This window comes from Protopterus annectens, chromosome 15.part0, assembly GCF_019279795.1.
Source record: "Protopterus annectens isolate FY-2018-M chromosome 15.part0, PAN1.0, whole genome shotgun sequence".
Lineage (NCBI taxonomy): Eukaryota > Metazoa > Chordata > Ceratodontiformes > Protopteridae > Protopterus > Protopterus annectens.
Genome location: NC_056749.1, coordinates 412,191,894 through 412,214,120, shown reverse-complemented (window position 1 = coordinate 412,214,120; position 22,227 = coordinate 412,191,894). Strand labels below are relative to the sequence as shown.

At 39.6% G+C, this 22,227-nt stretch overlaps 1 protein-coding gene across 1 annotated transcript in view; it reads right to left on the bottom strand.

The window, feature by feature from the left end:
* Positions 1-22,227, bottom strand: part of CHMP1B (charged multivesicular body protein 1B) — a 557,897-nt gene that overhangs the window by 212,241 nt on the left and 323,429 nt on the right. Inside the window, exon 6 of the mRNA XM_044057148.1 lies at positions 12,015-12,058. Within this exon, the coding sequence (XP_043913083.1) occupies positions 12,015-12,058 (44 nt within the window). The remainder of the gene's footprint in view (positions 1-12,014; positions 12,059-22,227) is intronic.

The following is a 22,227-nucleotide window of genomic DNA, read 5'->3' as shown; positions in this document are numbered from 1 at the left end:
AGAGGACCAAGTAGCAGCTTCTAGACTACATCAAGAATTTATACCATAAGCCTACTTTTATTTAACTTTCTACGGCAAATCCACTTGCCTTTTATTTTTCTACAAACTGGCTACACATTTTCTATTCAATCACTGTCATATAACATGCATCAATTCTTAACCAATGTTTTCATATTATGTCTAATCTGGTAAGATTATTTACACTGTATTTGATTTTTGTTTTAAAAATTGTAAAAGTATTATTCTTACAATATTCTGTAATACTTTGGAACTTTTCTCATGAGGCCTTTGCTGAAAATAGGCTCTTACCCAGTTAAACTTTCCTGGTAATCAAATATCAATTAAAAAATAAAATAAATAGAATCTAACCCTTTACGACATGCCTCAGATGAAACCAAGGCCCTGGTAGACAGAGTGGGCCTTGTCCCTGCCTAGACTAATTTTGTTATGGTGAGTACAACAAAAGGTAATGATAGCCTTAGACAACCATTTAGAAATAGTCTGTTTTGACACAGGTTGTCCCTTCTTACTTTCACAAGAATGAACAACTGATGTGAAATATAAGTTCTGTCAAAATAGTACCAGATTTTTCTGTAGGTATTCAAGTTATGGAGTACCCTTTTCTCCCTCATTTTAGGTTCAGAGGAGAAAATAGGGACATGGATACTTTTGCTTAAACTAAACTCAGATACCACTTTAGACATAAAAAATGATTACTTCTCAAAGAAACCCTGTTCCTATCCAAAATCAGATAGGGTTGACTCACCATAACAGCTTGCAACTCAGAAACCCTTTTTGCATAGGTCAGAGCAATCAGTAAAACTGCTTTGAACCTCGTCAGCCAAATTAGCTGGCCCAAATGGAGCAAGTGTTAGCTTCTCTAATACAAAATTAACATCCCGAGGACAGGCCACATGTTTTCTTGGCGCCTCTTGTGCAAAACCACTTTTAAGATCATTTTGACATGAGACTGCATTGAAAGAGGAGGATCCATGGGCAGGCATGCTGAAATGGCCAAAAAATGAACCCTGAAAGAGGAATAAGAAAGGTCACAGGATAGTAACTCACACTATTATTAGAACCAGAGAACATCTAAGCCCTGATTCGATGCTGCTTACACTGTTGGCATCAACTAGAAAACCTTTTCCATTTGCTAATATGTGACTTTTTAGAAGCAGGCTTTGTGGCCACCATTAGTAACTGCTACACATCCTCAGTAAACAGATGCCTAAAAGAAATTAAGACCCTATCATCCAGGCAGTCAGTTCAAGATGACTAATGTCCGGCTGTATCAGATACCCATGTTCATGTGTGAATAGATCCAGTCTGTGAGGAAGGTTGTGGTAAGTGCCCCCAGCCATTTCAAAAAGAAGGGAGAACCATGGCTGCCTGGGTAAGGAGGGACTCACCACAATGATCTTGGGGAATTTCTTCAGACGTACCCTGTATATCAGTGAAAACGGTGGGAAAGCATCCCATCCAAGGAAAAGAAAAGGCATCAGTCTTCCAGGCCTTCTTGCATGGAGTCCTGGAACAGAATCATGCCAGTTGACTGTTTGGAGAGGAGGCAAAGAGGTCTATCTGAGGAACTCCCACAGAGGGATCAAATTTCAGAAGACCCCCTGATCTAGTTTATATTCATGAGGTTCTATCCCAGTCCTGATCACCTTGTCTTCCACACAATTTTGCACTGATGGAATGCAGGATGTCTGTTGAGTGGCACTGTGCTGTGAAGCTATATGCTAAGCTAAAACAGCTAGTCTGCAAAGGGGGTATTGACTTGGTTCCCCCTTGCTTGTTGATGTACCACATGACTATGGCATTGTATGTAACCACTTAAGGAAATGTGGGGACCAGAGATAGTTCAAAGATTTGTCTGCCTTGATCGGGGCAAGCATCTTCTTGATATTTATGTACTTGCATCTGTCCTTGGTGTCCCACACCCTCCCCGTGCTTTCATTCCTTCTGAAACAACTTTTCTGACAAAGTCAAAAGAATCTGTGGTGACTGACTACTTTAAAGCAGGGAGGAAGAAGGGGAAACCTAGATTTAAACACATCTGTTTCTATAAAAAAGATTTCTCTTCTACCAAACCCCAGCACTGAGATTTGAAATGATAAGGGGTGATGATGCTGGGACCAAAGAGTTTTCAGAGAAGACCATCTTTCTCATGTGGAGTCTTGCCAGGGGTATCATGAGAATCAAAGATGACACGAGACCTAAAATCATGAGATTTTAGTAGCAGTGACCGAAGTCTGAGTGGAAAAACTTAGAACTAGATCTATTTTTTTCCTGTGGAAATAAAGTTCTTTGAATTGAGATGTCCAGTTGACATCCTAGGAGCACAATCCTATCTGGGGGAGTCAAGAAATACTTCTGAATGGTCTCTTGGAATCTCAGCTTGTGTAAGAGATTTCTCATCCAAGACAAAGATTCTTGACACTTTGAAAAAGGCTCTGTAAAGACAAAAAAGTTGTCTAAATATGAAAAAATGTGGATACTCTGTAGCCTGTAATATGCTGTAACAGAGCTACACTCTGTAAACACTCTTGGAAAAGTGGAGAGTATAAAGGGTAAGACAGAGAACTGATAATGTGATCCAGACGTCTGAAGTCTGAGTGAATAGAGATACAAGTGTCTTCTAAGTTTAGTGTTGAAAGAGGAAGAAGCGGTAACAGGTTGTGAAGTGACATCATTTTGAATTTGGGCACTATGAGAAACAGTTTAGGAAAGAAAGCTCCAGAACTGGTCTCCAAGCATTTACTTTCTTTGGTACTAGAATAATCTTAAATTAAAAAAACATTCCCCACCTAGGAAACAGGAAGCGTTTCATTCACTCTTTTGGACAGAATGTGATGAAGAACCGGTGGAGACAAAGTAGTCTGATCTGAAGAATGAGGAATTTCCTCAACTGCCATCTGTATATCTTTGACGAATGGTTTCCAGAAGCCATTTGTCTAAAACAATCTGTTGCTAACCAGAAAAAAAGGAGACTCAGACTTTCTGGAAGAAAAAGAATCAGGATGGAAGGGGTCAAAAGGTCTCCTGAAAGGTCATTCAGACTTGCTGGACTGTCCTTTGTTTTGGGAGGTCTGAGACTTCTTTTTGGAACACCCCTGCAATTCCTTCTTAAACGTCTGTTCACTTGTATTTTGCTGATATATACTCTGTTTTTTTTTCCCAAAATTGGACGACGAGATAGAAGATCCCATGGAAAATTTGGGCTGAAAAATCGAGATTTTCTCGATCAGCTTGCCCTTTTCATTAGATTTTTGGATTACTTTTGCATCACAGTGGCCAAACACTAATTCTCTATCCAATGAAGAATTTAAAACTCATTCTTATGATTATTTGGGAGATTCTGAGAAGGCAGCCATACAAATCTACTCAAAACAATACCACAGGTTGACGAAAATTGCTAGCATGCTATGGTGGTGAAGGCTGTCTGCTCATTTTTTTTCTTTTTGCGGCTAAAAGGACAGAGTGTGGGAACAGTAGTCAGTTCCACGGCCAAGCCGAAAATGGTGTCTCTTTTCCAGGGAAGACAAGCAGCAGTTGCAGGTAAACACTACCAATCCACAAGACAGAAAATAACAGTAAAAAACAAAACAGTATGCCAGCCCCACTAAAGAAAAACACAACTTCTACAGAGAAATTATTTGCAGTTACTTTACATTACTTTTAACTTGGGCAGAAAAAATGAGCACTCCATTTAAAAGTACATTACAGTCTCGAGACAGTCTATTCAAACAAAACACTCCTAGCTTTAAAATAATTTTCCTTAAGACGAAATAAAACATCAACAAACTTAAGGAAAAGGATTTTTTTTCCCCAGAGGGAACTTATCTGTCCAGCATAAGAAAGCACAAGCCAATCGCAGTGGCGAATTTAGGCATGGGTGCAGGGGCACGCGCCGGCCTCTTTATAAACTTTTTTTTTTTAATCAGGTGCATCTTCCCTAATAATCCTATCACTAAACACACCTAATACTTGGAGATGCAACTGGAGGTTGTAGTCAGAGGATAGGTTTTTAGAACGATCCTCCAACTGCATCTCGGTTGTAATTTAGGTGCCTTGGTAAGACAGCTGTCAAGTATCGCTGACTAAAATCCTTTTGTCAGAAAGCAATCTAAAATAAAAATACCAAAAACGACCCTGAAACTAGTCTTCAAGTGTAAGGGAGTGATCAGCATTGAGGTAATTTCCTAAGTCTTTTATTTTATTGAATTAGCATTTCAAGGTGCCAAAGAAGCAGTACTTCTCTCCTGGCAGAGTATGTGCAGTTCTCTGCATTCTGACTGTGGACAGTGATTTTAGTTTTCCCCTTAAGCACTGTTAATAAATATGCCATTTGCACTTCTAATTGTTATTCATTTTGCATTTTCCTACTTCTGGATATAAAAAAAAACGAAGTTTAAATGCATACTGTTTTTTTTCCGTTCCTTTCAGTATGGTATATTTCATGTCATATCTTAATTGGGTCATTATCTGTTTTTACTGTAAATTAAATTCCCTCCAGTTTGGGCTACTCGTTACTCCTTGCTTTAACTTAGTGCGTGATAAGCTTTTTTTACCTCATGGTGGCCTTATTGTGCGGTTTTCACATTTAACACCGATGACACAGAAGTCAGGACCCACTGACTGTGTAAACCTCCTCGGAACCGAAGAAATATAACTGTTTTTTTATTACGGGTTTGTACACAGAGGTTGTGCTGCACAACCCAAGTTTACAAACCCGTAAAAAACAAAGTTATATTTCTTTGCTTCCCAGCACTGCATGTCCTCTGACTGGAATTTTATTGCAAATGAAAGAGAGGACTGTGTCCTCTTGAGAAGCAAAGAAATGTTACAAGATTCTTGTAAAGCAGTGCTCCTTAGTGTAGACTTTTGACGTTTGATTCAAAAATCCATATAAAGACTTATTCATTATGACAACAACACTTAAAAAAAAAACTTGGTCTTGTGTGAGGGTAAGGTTAATTTCATAAGTCTTGAGTTTCCAGAGTTATCCTTGTTACCTAGTTGTGTTTCACTCTCATGTGAATTTCTTGGAATCCATCTCTCAAATGCATAACTGGTTATGATTGATTATAGTATAATCTTATGTGTTAATCATGGTTGCTTCCTCATAAGCAGGAAATATTTTGAATAGTGCTGTGACAAGTAGCAAAAATAAACCTGAAAATGTTAATGTAGTAAATTGCACAAAGAGAAATAGTTCTAATAGGCAAGACATCTAATGATTTATTTTAATGCATAAACTTGATTGGAATTAATTTTATTGGAGGGCATGTTTGCAGGTTAGTTTAAATGACTCTAATCAGTGTTTTAATACACTGTTTTGTCAAGGCTGTATATTATATTATATTATATATGTATTCTTTACATTTACGGCATCCTTTTTATGCTAACCAAAATATGTTTAGTTTAACATGCAGGTAACCTGATGTTACACCTCTATGTAGTTTCCTTAAGGGAAACACACTATTCAAAATCCATTGCTTGCTGCTTCATTAAATTCAGTGCATCATGTGGTACATATCATTATGGCTCAGAATTCCATCCCATGGTTGAGTGGACAAAATAAATGTATTTTGTGGCAGCCAGGTTTTCTGGAATCTTTACTCCTGTCTAGATGATGAAGTCATTTAATTTGAAATATTCCAAATGATGGAACAGTGAATAACTACAGTGTGAGGGAAACTGACTGGGGTAACATTCTTCATGTTTGTTTACACTAAATGTGAATATGGACTTGCAGTGTCTTAATTTAAAGAAGTCATCACAACCTACTGAAATAACAGAATTTCATTGCTGCACATACACTGTAGGAAGCCCAGTCTATATTTAAGATGGCTAGCAAAATCTAATATTTTTACCACCTTATTGGTTTTACATAATTTTAATACAAGTTGTATTTATTAGATAAGAAACATCGAAGGTTGGAATAAAATGAAAGCTTTTTACCACACATTATACCATACATTTACATGTAGAATGTTTTGTTCAGAATAATTCATTTCCCCTATTTCAAAGTAAGAAAATGTGAAATGCACAATGCAGCATCTCATTGTTTTTCAGGAGAGGGGTGATTATCCTCCATTAATGCTTAATGTGCATGGTCAGGGTTGCCAGATTTCCGACTGGCCAGGTAGGGACAAAGTGAAGACTAAAAAAAAAAAGGTCTTTCACAGCAAGTCTTTTAATGTGGAACATCAGAGTTCCGCATTAAACAGAAGTAGCTTTGTGTTTATTTTATTTTTTGATTGGCTCAGGCCAATCAAAAATAAACAATGCATTAAACAGAAGTAGCTCTGTTTTGCGATTTTTGATTGGCCCATATTATATAATATACACAATCAAAACATCGGAGTTACTTCTGTTTAATGGGAGCATGCATTAAACAGAAGTAGCTCTGTTTTGCGATTTTTTGATGTTCCGCATTAAACACAAGAAGCTCCGTGTTTAGCTATTTTTGATTGGCCCGTATGCCGGTATACAAGCCAATAAAAAAAAAAAAAAACGGAGGCTGCCCGGGATTTAAACCGGCAGTGCGGGACTCGGGATCAGGCTGCTGATCTCGGGACAGTCCCGCCCAAATAGGGATGTCTGGCAACCCTGTGCACGGTGTACAGTTTTTCTCTTTGTCAAACTTCAAGCACTCTGATGTAATAGATTGCATTTGTGTGCCATCCTTTTCTGTTTCTACTGAATGTGAGCATTAATATACTGTACTTTATAGGCACATTCTTCGTAATACTGTATGCGAAAATTTTAACTTACAGGGTCACTGTAACAGTAAATCATAACATCTGTTTACCCACCTTAATTTTGGATTTAACCATCTTTTTAACCCACAAGAAGGTTGAAATTTACTAGTAGTGTCTCTTTCCTGAGAGGACCAATATCCTTGAAGGTAGCAATGCTGAAGGTGTAAGACTCCCATGTAAACATACACATTGTTCAAGCTCTCTCCTGTTCTTGTCTGTGTCTGACTTACTAATGTTCATCCCTGATGAAAATAAGTGCATAGTGGCTAATACTGTCTATCCTGCACTATTATTTCAGTGGAGTATCATTTGCAGAGTTATAACTTAAAAAACATGCAATTACATTTAGACAATCAGAAGTGATCGTCTTCTCTCAGAGTTAATATAAAAGTGCTTGTTTTGCTTGTGGCTACATTATTAAATGGAATGCTATGAGAATGGTCTTAGATTTAATAAGGACCGGAGTTCCGCTGTGGCAACCCCTAATCAGGAAAAGCCGAAAGACAACAACAACAACAACAACATTAGACTTGAGGCATTTAAAAGCTTTGTCTTAATACCTTAACTCTACGTCATACTCTAATAAGAAGCCCTCCACTAACGATGCAGAAGAACAGAAACAGCTTTAAATGCTGAGTAATACTGCACACTTAAAAATTAGACACTTTCTTCTTTACCAGCATCTAGTCCTCCCAAATAATATATGAAAATGAGGAGGCTGACTGAGAATGTGTATTATTGGGTAAATCTACTCCTCTTCCAGCTAAATATGCTGTTATCTCAAACACTCCAAACATAACCCCCTACCTTTTCATTGTAAATGCTTTAATAGGGAATACCTTTCTGAAAGAGCACATAAAATGTATGTTGCCTCCATTATTTGTCTTTACAGTCCAGTTGTTTAGTAACCATCAGGGTTAAGTCAATGTTGATCAGAGACCCCCCCTCCCTTAGCATATCTGTCTTTGTGATGATGACTTCTAGTACAGTACTTGCTTTAGTTTGGATCAATTGACTACAAGTCTGTCAGACCCAAGATTCTCTTGTTTACACATTTACTCTTTCTTTTGCCTTCCTTGCTGGATTACTTCCCACCCCACCACACCCTGACAGATTACCTTTTCAGCACAATTATTCAGACTTCAGCAAATCCCTGAGCAAGGATGTCAGGCCACAATCACAAACTGAGTGCCAGTGTGTGAGCTTGTGCTGTGTTGATTCAGGTATACACTGTACATTTGAATCCCAAGTCTCTCATACACGTCCACACGCTTCTTGTTGATAGCTTTCATGTTCTATACACCTCCAGTCACCATTAGTGGCTATTACAGTGGCATGCAATGCCCACCATTCGAATGTGAATTAGCTTCTGGATCATTGATTAACTCACACCCAAGCCATTCGTCTCACTTTTGGGTCTAAAAATCATAAACAGGTTACAGGTGGCACTGATGGACATTCTCGGTTCCTCTGGGATGGTCTGTACAAGCTACACTCTTTTTGTTGCTGACAATTTTGGATATGACTGTTACTCTAAAGATATGACCTGATCTTGTACAAATATTCTGTTTGACATTAACAGATATTCAGTACAGCAGCTATTGGATGACCCCTTGTCTGCTTGTTTCTACTAATACATCTACAGCAGAATCACGTGCAACTGAATGTAAATTGAAGTCTTTACACACGTCACAGCTTCTTAAAGTCATCTTTTCATAACCACCAAAACTAGTGTCCCACTTTCCCACTTCCACCTCGGTAGTCAGCTAACCAGACTGCACACCCTTTTTGCAAATTTCTGGATCTACCACTGGATCATCTATTCTCAAGAGCCTCAGAGAAGCACATTCTTCAATGGCAGTAAAGCTCTGCAAGACTTCATGCCCAAATCTGTCATTTAGTCAGCATAAATTGAGCTACCTCACTCTTTGGGTGTGTGGAAGGTGCCCTGAAGCTTTGGAAGCTGTTCAACTGTTATACCCTTAGCAGGATATAACCCATATATAGCTAAGGCTACTGCAGCAGTTATCAATATGATGAACATACTGCAATACAAACATTTACGCACAAAATAAAAGTAGTGGGATGGGAGATGGAGAAAGGAGTTATAATGTACATGTTTTTTCATATGCTGATTTGGTTATTGCAACTAGAAATAAGATGGGGATAACTAAGGTTATGGGAAAGGATTGAACATTTGTTAAAAAGTTGGATTAAAGTTAAATAAAATGAAAAGTAAGGAGTTTTGTGAGGTTAAGAAAATGAACAGGATATACTGCATTATGAAATAAATGTGCTGGGGTGGAATTTACAGTATATGAAAGTATAGCAGGTTAATGGAAAGAAATTATGGAATAAATTAAAATGTTAATAGGATAGTGAACATGATTTCATTTATCTTTTAAGAAACAGATTTACATGTTACACACATCTACATACTCAAAAAAAACTAGCATTTTTTTAGGGGGTGCACATGTACTTTGTGTGTGTGTGTGTATATATACACACACACACACACATATATATATATATATATATATATACACACACACACACACACACACACACACACACACACACACACACACACAGGCATTTCTACTGAAGATTTAGAAAACTATAAGAGGTCTTTAAGTTTTACTTGGGGATTAAGGTTAAATCCAGTTAAAAGACAGATGTTATGTAATAAAAAAGAAGGAGGAGGTTTGAATTTAAGGACTCCTGTAGTATATTTAGCATCAATATGTTTATTCTGGTAATAAAGAACATAAAATTGAAGTAAAAAAGCCAGGTAAAATGTACACGTGAAATATGAAGTAATATGGAGAAATGGGGAGGAAAGAAATGTAATACAAAGGAAAAGCTGGAAAGGAAAGAATACAAAAATAAAGATATGGAAGCTTTAATTTAATGAGTGATGGAAATCAAAAGGAATGGTATAATATGATCATGGAAAATGTATTTGGTAAATCCATAAAAATACTTAAAATATGTAAAGAAGAGATGGGAAAGGTTTGAGATGTTTTATTAAGTGGGAGATTTTCTGTGGGGGTTTTGCTAGATAAATTACCACTAAAAGGGAACATGAAATACAAAGCAAAACAGAGAGGAATATATGAGGAACAGACAACAAAACAGTTTTGGATTAAAAAAATAAGGAACATTTTGGGAAAAGTTTAAAAATTACTGTAAATGGGAAGGAGTTAGGAATATAGATATGATACTGAAAGGAAAATATGGAAAAGAAAAGAGCTGGATAACTGACAAATGAGAAGAATATTGGTTGTAGTAATACTGATACTGTAGAAAAGAAAACGGAAAGGGCTGCTGTATAACAAACAGTGAAGATGTGGTAGCAGAAATAAAAAGATGGCTATGGAAGAGAGAGTGGGAGATGGAGGAAAGCATAAAAGTAAAATAAGTGAATATTGTTAACACTGTTAATGTGATTACAGTGCAAGTCTGAAAATATGAAAAGTGTAATTATTGCTTATGTGAATTTGAAAATGTTGATATTGTAAATATGAGAGAGTAAATGTAAAAATAAATATATGAAGAGTATTAGGATGCATGAATAAAGTCATCCCTACTTTTTGCTAAGTGCTGTGGGGGATCTTCTACATCCACTTAGCTACCACCTACTCAGGAGTGTAGCACCCCCCTTAAGATGCACTACAATACCAGTACTTGGAAATTACTCCAATTACCTTGCGTGGGAATCGAACCCACAGTCTACTGATCTTCCAGCACCAAAGACAAGTAGGCTACCTGTTGAGTGATTAAGACTACATGTAGGTAATCCAAAATGTCAGGAACCAGACAAATTAAAAAAATCAAAAAACTATGCTAGATCTCAAAGGAGAAGCTATTTCCAGTTAAAATGGATGATTTCCTTATAGAATGTCCTTCTATTTACTTGCTTTAATACAGTCAGAATAGTACAGATAAGTGTTTTTCAGTACAAAAGCAAACCCTACAAAGAAATCAAGAGACTTGGAGGTGCATTAAATGGTACAACCCTCTGAGGAAGCTAGGTTTATAAAAGATCAAGTTCATTTTTTCTCTGGTCTTTGTCTAAGCAAGTCATTTTCAAGTCAAAGGGATGATGAAATCATAAAGAAGAAAGAGTCAAGAGAAAGGAAAAGAAATCTATTCTCCAGGGCTTTGATGGAACTTCAGAAACTGGGAGTTGTCTACCACAGCAAAACATTATATTATAAATTACCTAAAATAAGTAGTTGTCTGGAAAACTCCCATGTGGCAAAGACACCTTCATGCTCAAAGCCTATGCCAGGATGGAAGTCAACAGGTTGAAGAGATACCTGTGCTTTACTGTCTTACTCTACAAATAAAAGTGCTGCTCTGCACAAGGGATAAGCTGTGAAGCCTTTTACCGGTTTAGATATCACATCACTGCTGTATTTTCTTCACTGATACCTACCTAAAGAACCAGTCAATCAAAACTTGTATTACAAGATAACATAACTGCACCAGCCACACACTAAGCACTTCAAAGTTTATAGAATAGACTGGGAGAAAACAGCTCTGTGAATGGTGTTGAGATGAACATTTATAACTGACTTACCTATAACTATAGGTAAAATAAAAAGTAGTGGATTTATCACTGCCACTAAGTTTTATTTTCTTAAGCTGAAGAAAAATTTGACAGTAATCGATATCTATCCTCGAGCATAGTGCTTATTTAAAGGGAATTTGTTCATCAAAACAATCCACATCAGACAAGTGTGACCAATGCAAGAAGTGGGATACACAGTTTTACTTAGGTTACAGGGTAATAGAACACAGTGGAGACTGAAGCTCATATTGCACTCCATGTGCAGAGTATCTTTTTATCAAAGTACATTGTTGCAAACCCATCAACAATACAGTTGTTGGGTATTTCGGCTTTTCCCGGTTAGGGGTCGCCACAGCGAAACTCCGGTCCGCTAATGATTGGCAGTAGATTTTTACATGCAGAGTTGTCAGCCCTGACGCACAATCTTCAACGAAGATACACCCATTCACGCAGGTCTCCACACAGAAGACGCTCTAGCTGAGAATCGAACAGGACAATGGCTACAGCGCAAAATTTCACACTCATAACTGACAGCTGGTAATAGAATTACATAAAGACAAGGAATATTAATATATGGCCCTCTGCTTTCAGTCCTAGCTTAAATTGGTAAAGTGTTAGTAATATTTAATTTTATACAGAACTATGAAGTGACATGCACAAGTACTTACCCAGCTTCATCAGCCATTTCCTGAAGTAATGTGTCCACTTGATTCTGTGAACAGAAAGCATTTATTTAAATTTCACAAACAATGAAACCTGAAGACTTAGTGGACGTGAAACAACTTTCCTTGCTTACAATAAACTCTGAAGGAAATGCAGCTCACAATTAAATGAGAACAGAAGCAAATCTTCGCACATCACATGTACTTAGCACTGCAGACATACCTAGCACAAGTAACATTATACTCTTGCTGGTAATTTTAATATTTCTGTTATCAATATACTCTACAGCTACACATCTATTACTCTATATAAGAAATTCAGTAACAAATGCATGGCATGCCTAACAGCTGTGCTACTTTTAGTTAAGTTGGGAGATAAACTAAACACATTACCATTAAAACAACTCAACTGCATACCTGACTGCAAAATAAACAGAAAATGTCATACAACCCAGCGCAAATAAAATGCAATAATCAGACACCTGCTGTACTGTAGTAAACATCTGCAGGAGTTCAATTAAACTCAGAGATGTACTCAACTTCTTTGAAAACAATCAAACAGTATGTAAAAGAAATCAGGGGCAAACATTAATGCGGCCATCTCTCTCTACCTGTGTAGGTGTAGGACACCACTGGCAAGGAACACCTGAAAGGAAGAAAAAGTACAGTTGTGTAAAATCTTACCATAATGTTAGATGTCCTTCTCTTCACTGTTGCAGTACTCATAACATTAGTGATCCCCTGCCAAAGGAGGCCCGACGTCCGGCCAGTATACCAAAGCCTTTAGGTTGCTTTAAGGTACACTGTACATCAAACATATGCTACGTGCATAGCGTAGTTCTGGATGGAACATCCCCAGAAATGAAAGCCCTAGTGGGAACACCAGTCCAAGGAATAGAGAGGAAATCAGTACATCCAGAAGAGAAATGGACCGGGGGTGGAGGGAGGGAGTGAATACTGTAACAGTGAAGAGAAAGCCATCTACCGTTATGGTAAGATTTTACACAGCTGTACTACGTCCTTCCATTTCACTGTTGCAGTATTCATAACATTAGGGAGACTGCTAAAGCTCAGAAAAAACATGGGAGGAGGAAGGATCAGCAAAGTCTGGTAGGAAGCCATGAAGGATGGCCCTAGCAAAACCACCTCTAACTCTGGAAATTAAATCCAACTTGTAATGCTTGGTGAAGGTATGCGCAGAAGTCGAGGTAGCTTCCTCAAGAATTATATTAATATCCAAACCCTTGAACAATGCACCAGAGGAAGCCACATCCATAGTAAAATGAGCCTTAACAGAATAAGGAAGGTTCTTACCATGAAAAGAATAACAAAAAGAAATAGCTTTTGAGATCAAAGAACAAACAGTCTGCTTGGATACAGCAATTTCCAAGGACCTGGAATTAAAGGAAACAAAGAGCTGATCAGACTTACTAATAGTCTTAGTCTTATCCAAATAAAATCCGAGTTGTCTATGCACATCTAACGCATGCGGCACTTTCTCACTGGTAGACTGTGGAAAAGGCAAAAAAAGTGGGCAAATGAATAGACTGATTGAGGGACAACTCATTCACCACCTTGGGCATAAAAGAAGGATTAGTACACAAGGACACCCTGTCCTTATGAAAGACCAAAAAAGGAGGACAAGCCATAAGGGCTTGAAGGTCAAAGAAACACATCTGGCAGAATTAAGGGCTAACAAAAGAACAGTTTTCCAAGAGCAATGTTGCAAGGAAGCTGAAGCTGCAGGCTCAAAAGGAGCCTGAATCAATTTTTCCAAAACAAAATTAAGATCCCAGTAAGAAGGAACAGGCTTCCTGGGAGGCCTAATGTTAAAGGCACCTTTAAAGAATTGTTTAGCTTCAAATGTAGAAGCTAAAGGAAGAGATAAAGGCAGACAAGCAGAGATAGCTAATAAGTGGGCCTTAACAGAAAAATAAGCCAACCCAGCAGTGAGCAGTTCACACAGATAAGAACCAAAGGAACATCCATAGAAAGTGGATTCAGGTTATGAGAAAGACACCCAACAGAAAACCTCTTCCATTTGGATAAGTAGAATTTCCTAGTATTGGCTTTCCTGCAGGACCCTAAGTATGTCCTCAGAAAAAAGATGTCTATGTGGAATCAAAATCCTATAACCCACAGGCAGAGATCCCTTGTCTTGTGTGAGTAGGTCCATCCTGTAAGGCAGCTTGTGAGGAGTGCCCTTGGCTAAATGTAGAAGAGGGAATCAATGCTGCCTTCGTCAAAAGGGAGTCACCAACAAGATTTTGGGAGCATCCTTTTGAATTCTGAAAAGGACTTTTGGAATGAGAGGAAAGGGAGGGAAAGCATAAAGAAACATCCCCTTATGAGGAAAAAGGAGTCCACCTTCCACACCAGAGGACCTGGGACTCTGCCACAAAATGGAGGAAGTTGTCTGTTCAGAGGGGAGGCAAATGGGTCTACTTGAGGAATACCCCACTGGGGGATAATGTACAGAAATACATCCCTGTGAAGCATCCATTTGAGGGACTGAGTTAAGGATCTACTCAGTATGTTTGCCACAATGTTTTGACCTAAGGGAATGTAAACTGCCTTAAGAGTCACTTGATACTGGACAACAAGATCCCATACCAGGAATGCCAACTGGTAAAGAAGATAAGATATTGTTCTACCCTGTTTGTTTGCATACCATATCACTGTGGTATTGTCTGTAAACACCTTGCGCGAGCCTGGGGAGAAATGAGGATGAAAAGACTGAAGAGCTCTCATCTCTTTGACACTGATGTGCTCCTTCTGTTGAAGTGGAGACCACACACTTGCACCTTTAGGAAGACAAAAGCTTCTCCACATCCCACATCTGAAGTGCCTGTGAACAGCTCCTGGGAGGGAAGAGGGGGATGAAAAGGGAGCCTTGGATTTAGAAACAACTGCTGGATCCACCAGTGAAGTTCCTTCTTGAGACAAGGTAGAACAGGAACTACAAATTCTAGGGGATGTGCATGTTGAAGACAAACTGATTTCAGGAACCACTTAAACTTCCTCATGTGAAGTTTGGCTAGAGGGAGCATAGGGATGGTGGATAAATGAAATCCAGAACTCTCAGAAACTCACTGGCTGTAACGAAAGCCACAAGAAGAAGAGTCTAAAAGAAGAAAATGGGAATCAAGGCTATAAGAAGAGGCAGGGATGACAGCAAAGGCACCATCTGAATCCTGCCCCCCAAAAAACATGGTCCTGAGAAGGAGTCAGAAATGACATTTTGAAGTGTATTGTAAAACCCAGGCTCTGAAGAAGGGGAAAAGGCAAAGCAGAGATTTTGGAGCAGGATCTCTGGAGAGGATGCCTGAAACAGGAGGTCATCCAAGTAAGGGACTACTTGGATCTACTGAATCCTGCAAACAGCAATCACAGGAGCAAGGCATTTAGTGAATACCTTTGGGGGAGTAGGAAGGCCAAAGGGAAAAGCAGAGAACTGAAAATATCAGGAAGCAACAGAGAAACATAAAAACTTCCTAAAAAGGGTATGGATTGGAATATGGAGATATGCATCCTTGAGATCCAGAGGCACCATACAAGCCTGAGGAAGTAGAAGAGGGAAAATGTCTGAAAGGACAACATTCAAGAAGAGGGCACTTCAGAAAAGTGTTTAGATGACACAGGTCTTCAATTTCTATGCAAGTACCCTTTTTTTCTGAGTACTAGAAACATCTCGGAGTAAAAACATCTCCCTGTTTGGGACACAGGCACCTCCTGAATAGTACCTTGAGTCAAAAGGTCCCAAAGCAATTCTTGGAAAAAGGAGAGTTGTTTCCGAGGGGGCCGAGGAGTATCCATACAATGGGGAAGGGATTTCCACACCATGAAATACTCCTGGCAAACAATGAATAGAATCCAGGAATCCTGAGTAATCTGCAGCCAAACAGGGAGAGACCGAAAGAGGCTAAGAGGAAGAGGAAAGTGGCTGTGAAGAACAGCATAGTCAGAGAGCACCTGGTTTATCTGGACAGGAAGACTTCTGAGGCACTGAAGCCTGAGTAGCCTCAGCAGGAGGAGTCCATTTGCCACCCTTTTTGCCCTTAGGAGGAGGGTGAGATTACCTGCGAACAAAGTATGGCTTAGTAGGGCAGTTTCTCTGAAATTTATGCACCAGAGAGACAAAAACAAGTTTAACTTCCTGTAAAGCCTTTCCCTAATCCTGAGGGGAGTTAAACATATCAGTAGCAGCTACACCAAAACAAGTGATTATTATCTAGAAGGGCATCCATCAACTTAAACTTAATATCATGCATTAAAGGTTGAAGCCAAAGCCAAGAATACTTCCTCATCACTGACCCAAAAGCAGCAGCCCTAGAAGAAGCATCTGCTGCATCATAACTACACTTGATGGAATGATGAGCCACCTGGAAGAAGTCCCTAACAGGGAACGAACAGAAGATTTACCCTTAGCCTCTGGAAGACGAGATATAACCTGACAAGCCTAGGATAGGAGACCCAACAAATAGCTGGACATATGGCTCTGATAATTAACAGCCCTAAAAGCCAAGGCAGCTGAGGTGTAAACCTTCTTGCCTAGCCTTTCCATGATTCTGCTATCTTTATCAGAGGGCAGTAATTTGGGTGAAAGAAGCAACTGAGTGGACTTGTCAGAGGCTAAATACACCACTGAAGGGTCAGTAGCAGGACATGTACAAAAAATTTACAGTCCTCAGGCACCCTATATAACCTATCAGGTTTCTTTGGAGCAGGGAAGTGAGAATTTGAAGCCTTAGAGGCACTGGAAAATGCATCCAACAAAGCAGCCCAAACAGAAGGAACAGCAGAAGTTTTAGGAGAGTCCATCTGCAGGAACTCATATTACATTTATGTATCTCATCTTGGAGATTATGTCCCCAAGAGTAATCTCTTTAAATGGAGTATCAGGAGTGGTAGATTCTTCTGCCTCTGACACACAGTTCAAAGGAGAAGGAATCTGAGAAGAGTAAGCAGTGGATTCCACATCTGAATCCAGCTCCTCTTCAGAGGAATCCTGTTTCCAGGGTCTTTTAAGGGGAGTACAGCACCAAGGGGGCTGGAACAGAAACTCACTGAGGAGGTTTCAATGCCATCAAAGAACCAAGCACTAAACAAACCCTGAGTGAAGGCCTACCATTCACTCTGTGGATTATTAGGAGTAGAAGAAATATGTTTAGTCTTTTGTTTTTTCTTTAATGGGACATCTGCTCTGACCCAGGATGGCACTCAATAATTGTAGCAAGGAATTCTCCTCAGACTAAAATCTAAGGAACACCACCAAGCCCCTTGGAAATCATCAGCCATGGTTCCCCTTGAAAGTCTGAAACGGACATCTGCAAAGACTCCTTGGACATGCTTAAAGTCGGATCCTCAATGGCCCCAACCCGGAACTGGCAGAGGAATCCTGTGACAAAACTGGGCAAACCTCTGGGCATTCACACACCTTGGAAAAGATGTCCAGTGGAGGCTAAACAGGGGAAGGTTCAGGAGTAGGCTTCTTGGCCTTCTTCAACGACGATGTCTGTCCCTTGGGTGGTAAGTTCCCTCCATTGTATCTTTTGTGAGAAGTTTAAGACACTGATTCTCAAGATACAGCACCAAAGAAGAGAGTCTACTACATAAGGTTTTAGGGACAAAAGCCTGAGAAATGGAACAGGAAGTATAGTTGTGCAAGGTGCCAAAGCAAAACAGACACTGTTTGTGGCAGTCTTTATGGGGAATCTCCCACACTGGCATTTACCCTTTTTGAATGTCATGAAACCCCACAAGCAACAAAAAGAAAGACAAGTAAAAAGGAACCCCAATGGACACTTATCCACAATGGCTCAGTGAAACCAGCAAGGGAATGTAGTCGTTCAGACCAACGATCAAGAGATGGCATTCGGACTAGTGGCAAAGAATTTCTGAGGATGTTATGTCTGGATGTCACCTTTATGCCCTACGCTATACAAGGAGCATACGTATAACATACGGCATACCTTACAGCACCCTAAAGGCTTTGGTACACTGGCTGGATGTTGGGCCGCCCCTGCCAGGGGATCCCTAATGTTACTAACACTGCAAAAGTGAAATGGAAGGACACTGTGTAGATATAATACTCCTAAACAATACTGAATTAAATTTACTAGCCACAACTTCGAAATCCAAAAGTCTTTACTCTTTACTGGTTACAGGATACAGCATCTTCAACAAATATATTAAGCTATAGTGTGGCCTTACCTACTTCTGATCCAATCATCATCTCTCCAGAATACTACCTTATTAGAATGCTAGGATGGTAATAGATTGAATTGATACTGCTATATTAATTAAGTGGCATCTACATACTTCTAATTTCCGAAACAGAACTCAAATCTGTGAAAGTGAGGGGGGTTGACAACTTTTCACCCTCCATGTGGAGAAAGAAAGATCCCATTACAATTCTCAAATTAAGAACATATCACATCCTCAGGCACATAGAAATTTCCTTCTTTAATGTGCCAAACCTGACTTCTGGTTGGTAGGCTTCAAATGTTTTACAAAGTCTGGCTTCCAAGAATACAGTGGATAGCAGAACACATCTGAGACAATAAAAGCTTCACTGTACTAGATGATTTCAAACTAAAGTTTAAAGAAGACTGCAGAACTGATGCTAAATCTATGCATAATTAAGTAATCTAAATGTGCCATGGACATAAAGCTATGTTCAGCTTTATGCTGGTATACACAAGTAAAAACAGGCTACAATGAATCTTGGTTACACTGAACACCCACATATTGTAAATTGGTAGCAAAGAACATTTGTATAACAAAATATTTTTAAAATGCTTTTTCTTGAATGTGCTTCAGCATATCTGCTAACTACCCTGTGTCCTACAGTCTGTCAGATACTGTTTTAGAAGTTTCAAGTCTGTCTTGTGTCCTACTAGTTCCTTAGGGTTTGCAAAATTTTGATCACAGGAAGGGCCTGAATAAAATCCTGTAGATGCTAACTATCAGAAGGCAAAAAACAAATTCCTTGCAGTAGACTTCATAAAAGTAACATTATGGACTTTCTGATAAACTACCACAAATAGTTTTTACATCCATTTCTAAACCTTGGTAATGGATGGCCCAACCTTACTTTGCAAGCTTTCAAATAACTAACTGAATGAATGAATGAATGAGCAAAAGAAACTAACGAAAACACAGAAATGGGTTCTTTACAAATGAAGGTGTGATTGTCATTGCAAAGGCCATAATGCATAAGCCTGTCTCTGTAATAGCCTGTATAATAACTGTAGTCAAAGTAATCCCTAAAGATATATACACAGAATTCTAGGGAAAATACAGTCCCATGGCCACCTCAACTGCTCTAAAATGTTGGCTAAAAAGTGAAAGCAATTTTAAGTCAAGCAAAGAAATACATCTAGTGCTAGGTCCTTATGGAGCAAATTAATTACAAATTCTATACCTGACTGGTGGGAAACAGAGGTGTACAAAACCCTGATATCAAATGTTACAAAATCAAAATCCTCCTGCAATCTTACTTTATACACTTGAGATAAAATGTGATGGATGTCTCTACTGCAATACAGGTGTTAACCACATTTGCTTTCAACACAGCATTTAAAAATCTGCCCATGTAGGGCATGATATTATGTGCAACTGATAACAGGATGACAAGGGGGATGATCAAGATTTTTAAGAAGCTTGGGTTGTGCATAAAAATAATACACAGGATACTGACAAAAAGATTCAACAAATACGAATAATGTAAAATACTAACCTATGCCTCCATCCAAAATTGAACTCTTTGCAACTCTTATTTTCAACCTTCAGTGGCTGGACAGAAATGTATACTTACTTGCAAGAAAAACAGTAAGGTACCTCTTGTCCATGAGAAAGTACAGTTCTGTACACTTACCATAAATATAGATGTTCGAGTGTATTCACTGTTGCAGTCATCACATTTGGGGTTATCTGCCTGCAGTAGCCCTCAGTCGGCCTGATTAAGTCTTGGGTCCTGCATCGGTTTCTATCCCATCTTCCATGACGTCAGGTAGTTAGGGGTATAAGGCATATAGCCGACGCCATTACATCAGTTTTTCTTGCCCCAGATGTCAGGTGCCCCCATAATGGGAAGCAATTATATATACATAAGGTTACACCTCCAACAAAAAAGCAAATTCACCAAAAAGCTTTAAACATAGTAAGTAAGAATAGAGGTATAGCCAATAGAAGTCAGGGGGCTGGAGGGAGGGTAACTAGGACTGCAACAGTGAATACACTCGAACATCTACATTTATGGTAAGTGTACACAACTGTACTATGTTCTTCGTGTTTCACTGTTGCAGTCATCACATTTGGGTAAATTCTCAAAGCTAAGGATGGGAGGAGGAAATGAGATAGCATTAGGATCAGCTATAAGGCCCTGCAAGACTGCAGTGGCAAAGCCAGCCCTGGATTTAGAGAAAATTGGCAAATGGTAATGCTTGGTGAAGGTATGTACAGAACTCCAGGTAGCAGCTTCTAGGATGTCCCTGGTAGGGATACCTCTGAGAAAGGCTGTAGAGGTAGATGCAGCTCTGGTAGAATGTGGTCTAATCCCCTGTGGAGTAGGCTTTCCGTGGTGCTTATAGCAGAAATGAATGCAATGGCCTATCCACTTAGAAATGGTTGCTTTGAAATGGCCTTCCCCTCTGCCCCTGCAGCAAATGCAGCCAGCAGTTGTTCAGATTTCCTGAGAGGTTTAGTCATGTCCAAACAAAATCCAAGTTGTCTGTGCACATCTAAGGAGTGCAGAATTCTCTCCCCTTTGTTCTGTGGATTAGAAAAGAAGGTTGGCAAATGAATGGACTGATTAAGGGCCACACTGGATACCACCTTGGGCATGAAGGAGGGATTGGTCCTGAGGGACACCCTATCCGCATGAAAAATGATGAAAGGCTCCACTGCCATGAGGGCCTATAATTTAGACACCCTTCTAGCTGAAGTGATGGCTAAAAGGAAGGCTGTTTTCCAAGAAAGGAATTTCAACTTCACATTTGCAACTAGCTCAAAAGGAGGTAGAGTGAGTTTTTCCAATAGAAAGTTAAGGTCTCAGGCTGGGGTAGGAGCTCTCCTGGGTGGTCTTAAGTTTTTGGCCACTCTGAGGAACTGTTTCAGCAGTGGATGAGCGAAGAGGGGTGGTTCTGTGTTGTAATGAGCTGAAATGGCTGAGGCATGAATTTTGATGGAGGAAAAGGAAAGGCCCTTGTGCAACATCTCAGTTAAGTATTGAAGAATCTGAGGTAAATTGGGCACTGCTGTGTCCATCCCCTGAGTTTGGTTCCAGGAACAGAATCTTTTTCATTTTTCAGCGTAGGATTTTCTAGTACTAGACCACCTTGCCTCCAAAATGACATCCAACACTTGCTTACTGAGGGATGGTAACGGAGAGATCAGGTAATTAGCCAGGCTGCCAGGTTCAGGGTTTGAAGCTGTAGGTGCAGAATCTGGCCGTCCTGCTGAGACAGCAGTACAGGGGTCTGAGGCAGGTGCCATGGTGCTAGCAGTGACACACTGCGCAAAAAGGGGGTACCAGTGTTGGCGTGGCCAGTCTGGTGCAATCAGTATCATCCTTGGTTTGTCTTGTTTGATCTTTAGTAGTACCTTGGAGAGAAGAGGCAGAGAGGGAAAGGCATAAAACGATAAGTTTTTCCAGGTGAAGGACAGGGCATCTACTTTCCAACCTTGTTTGTGGGGAGTCCTTGTGCAGAAATTTTTCAATTAGTATTTCTGGGGGGAGGCAAATAGTTCTATATCTGGGCTCCCCCATTTGTTTCTTAACATGTTGAATATCTTTGGTTCAAGTTTCCACTCATGTGGGTCCATGAGATTTCTGCTTAGATCGTCTGCCAGTGTGTTCAGCTTTCCTGGAAGGAATTGAGCCTGTAGGTGCACCTGGTAGCTCAAGGCTGTGTTCCACAGAGCCATGGCTAGTCTGCAGAGAGGGTATGAGTGGGTTCCCCCTTGTTTGTATACCTTCTTGTTTATCTACCACATAACAGTGGTGTTGTCTGTCTTTACCATTAATTGTCCTGGAAGGATGTGGTCCCTGAAGGCTGTCAGAGCATTCTGTACAGCTAACATTTCTTTCCGATTGATATGCAGGTGCATTTGACTTGGGTTCCATTTGCCCTGAATGCAATTGCCTGCCAAGTTAGCCCCCCATGCATAGTCTGATGCATCTTTAGTTAGGGTTTGGGCGGCAGAGGGTAGAGTG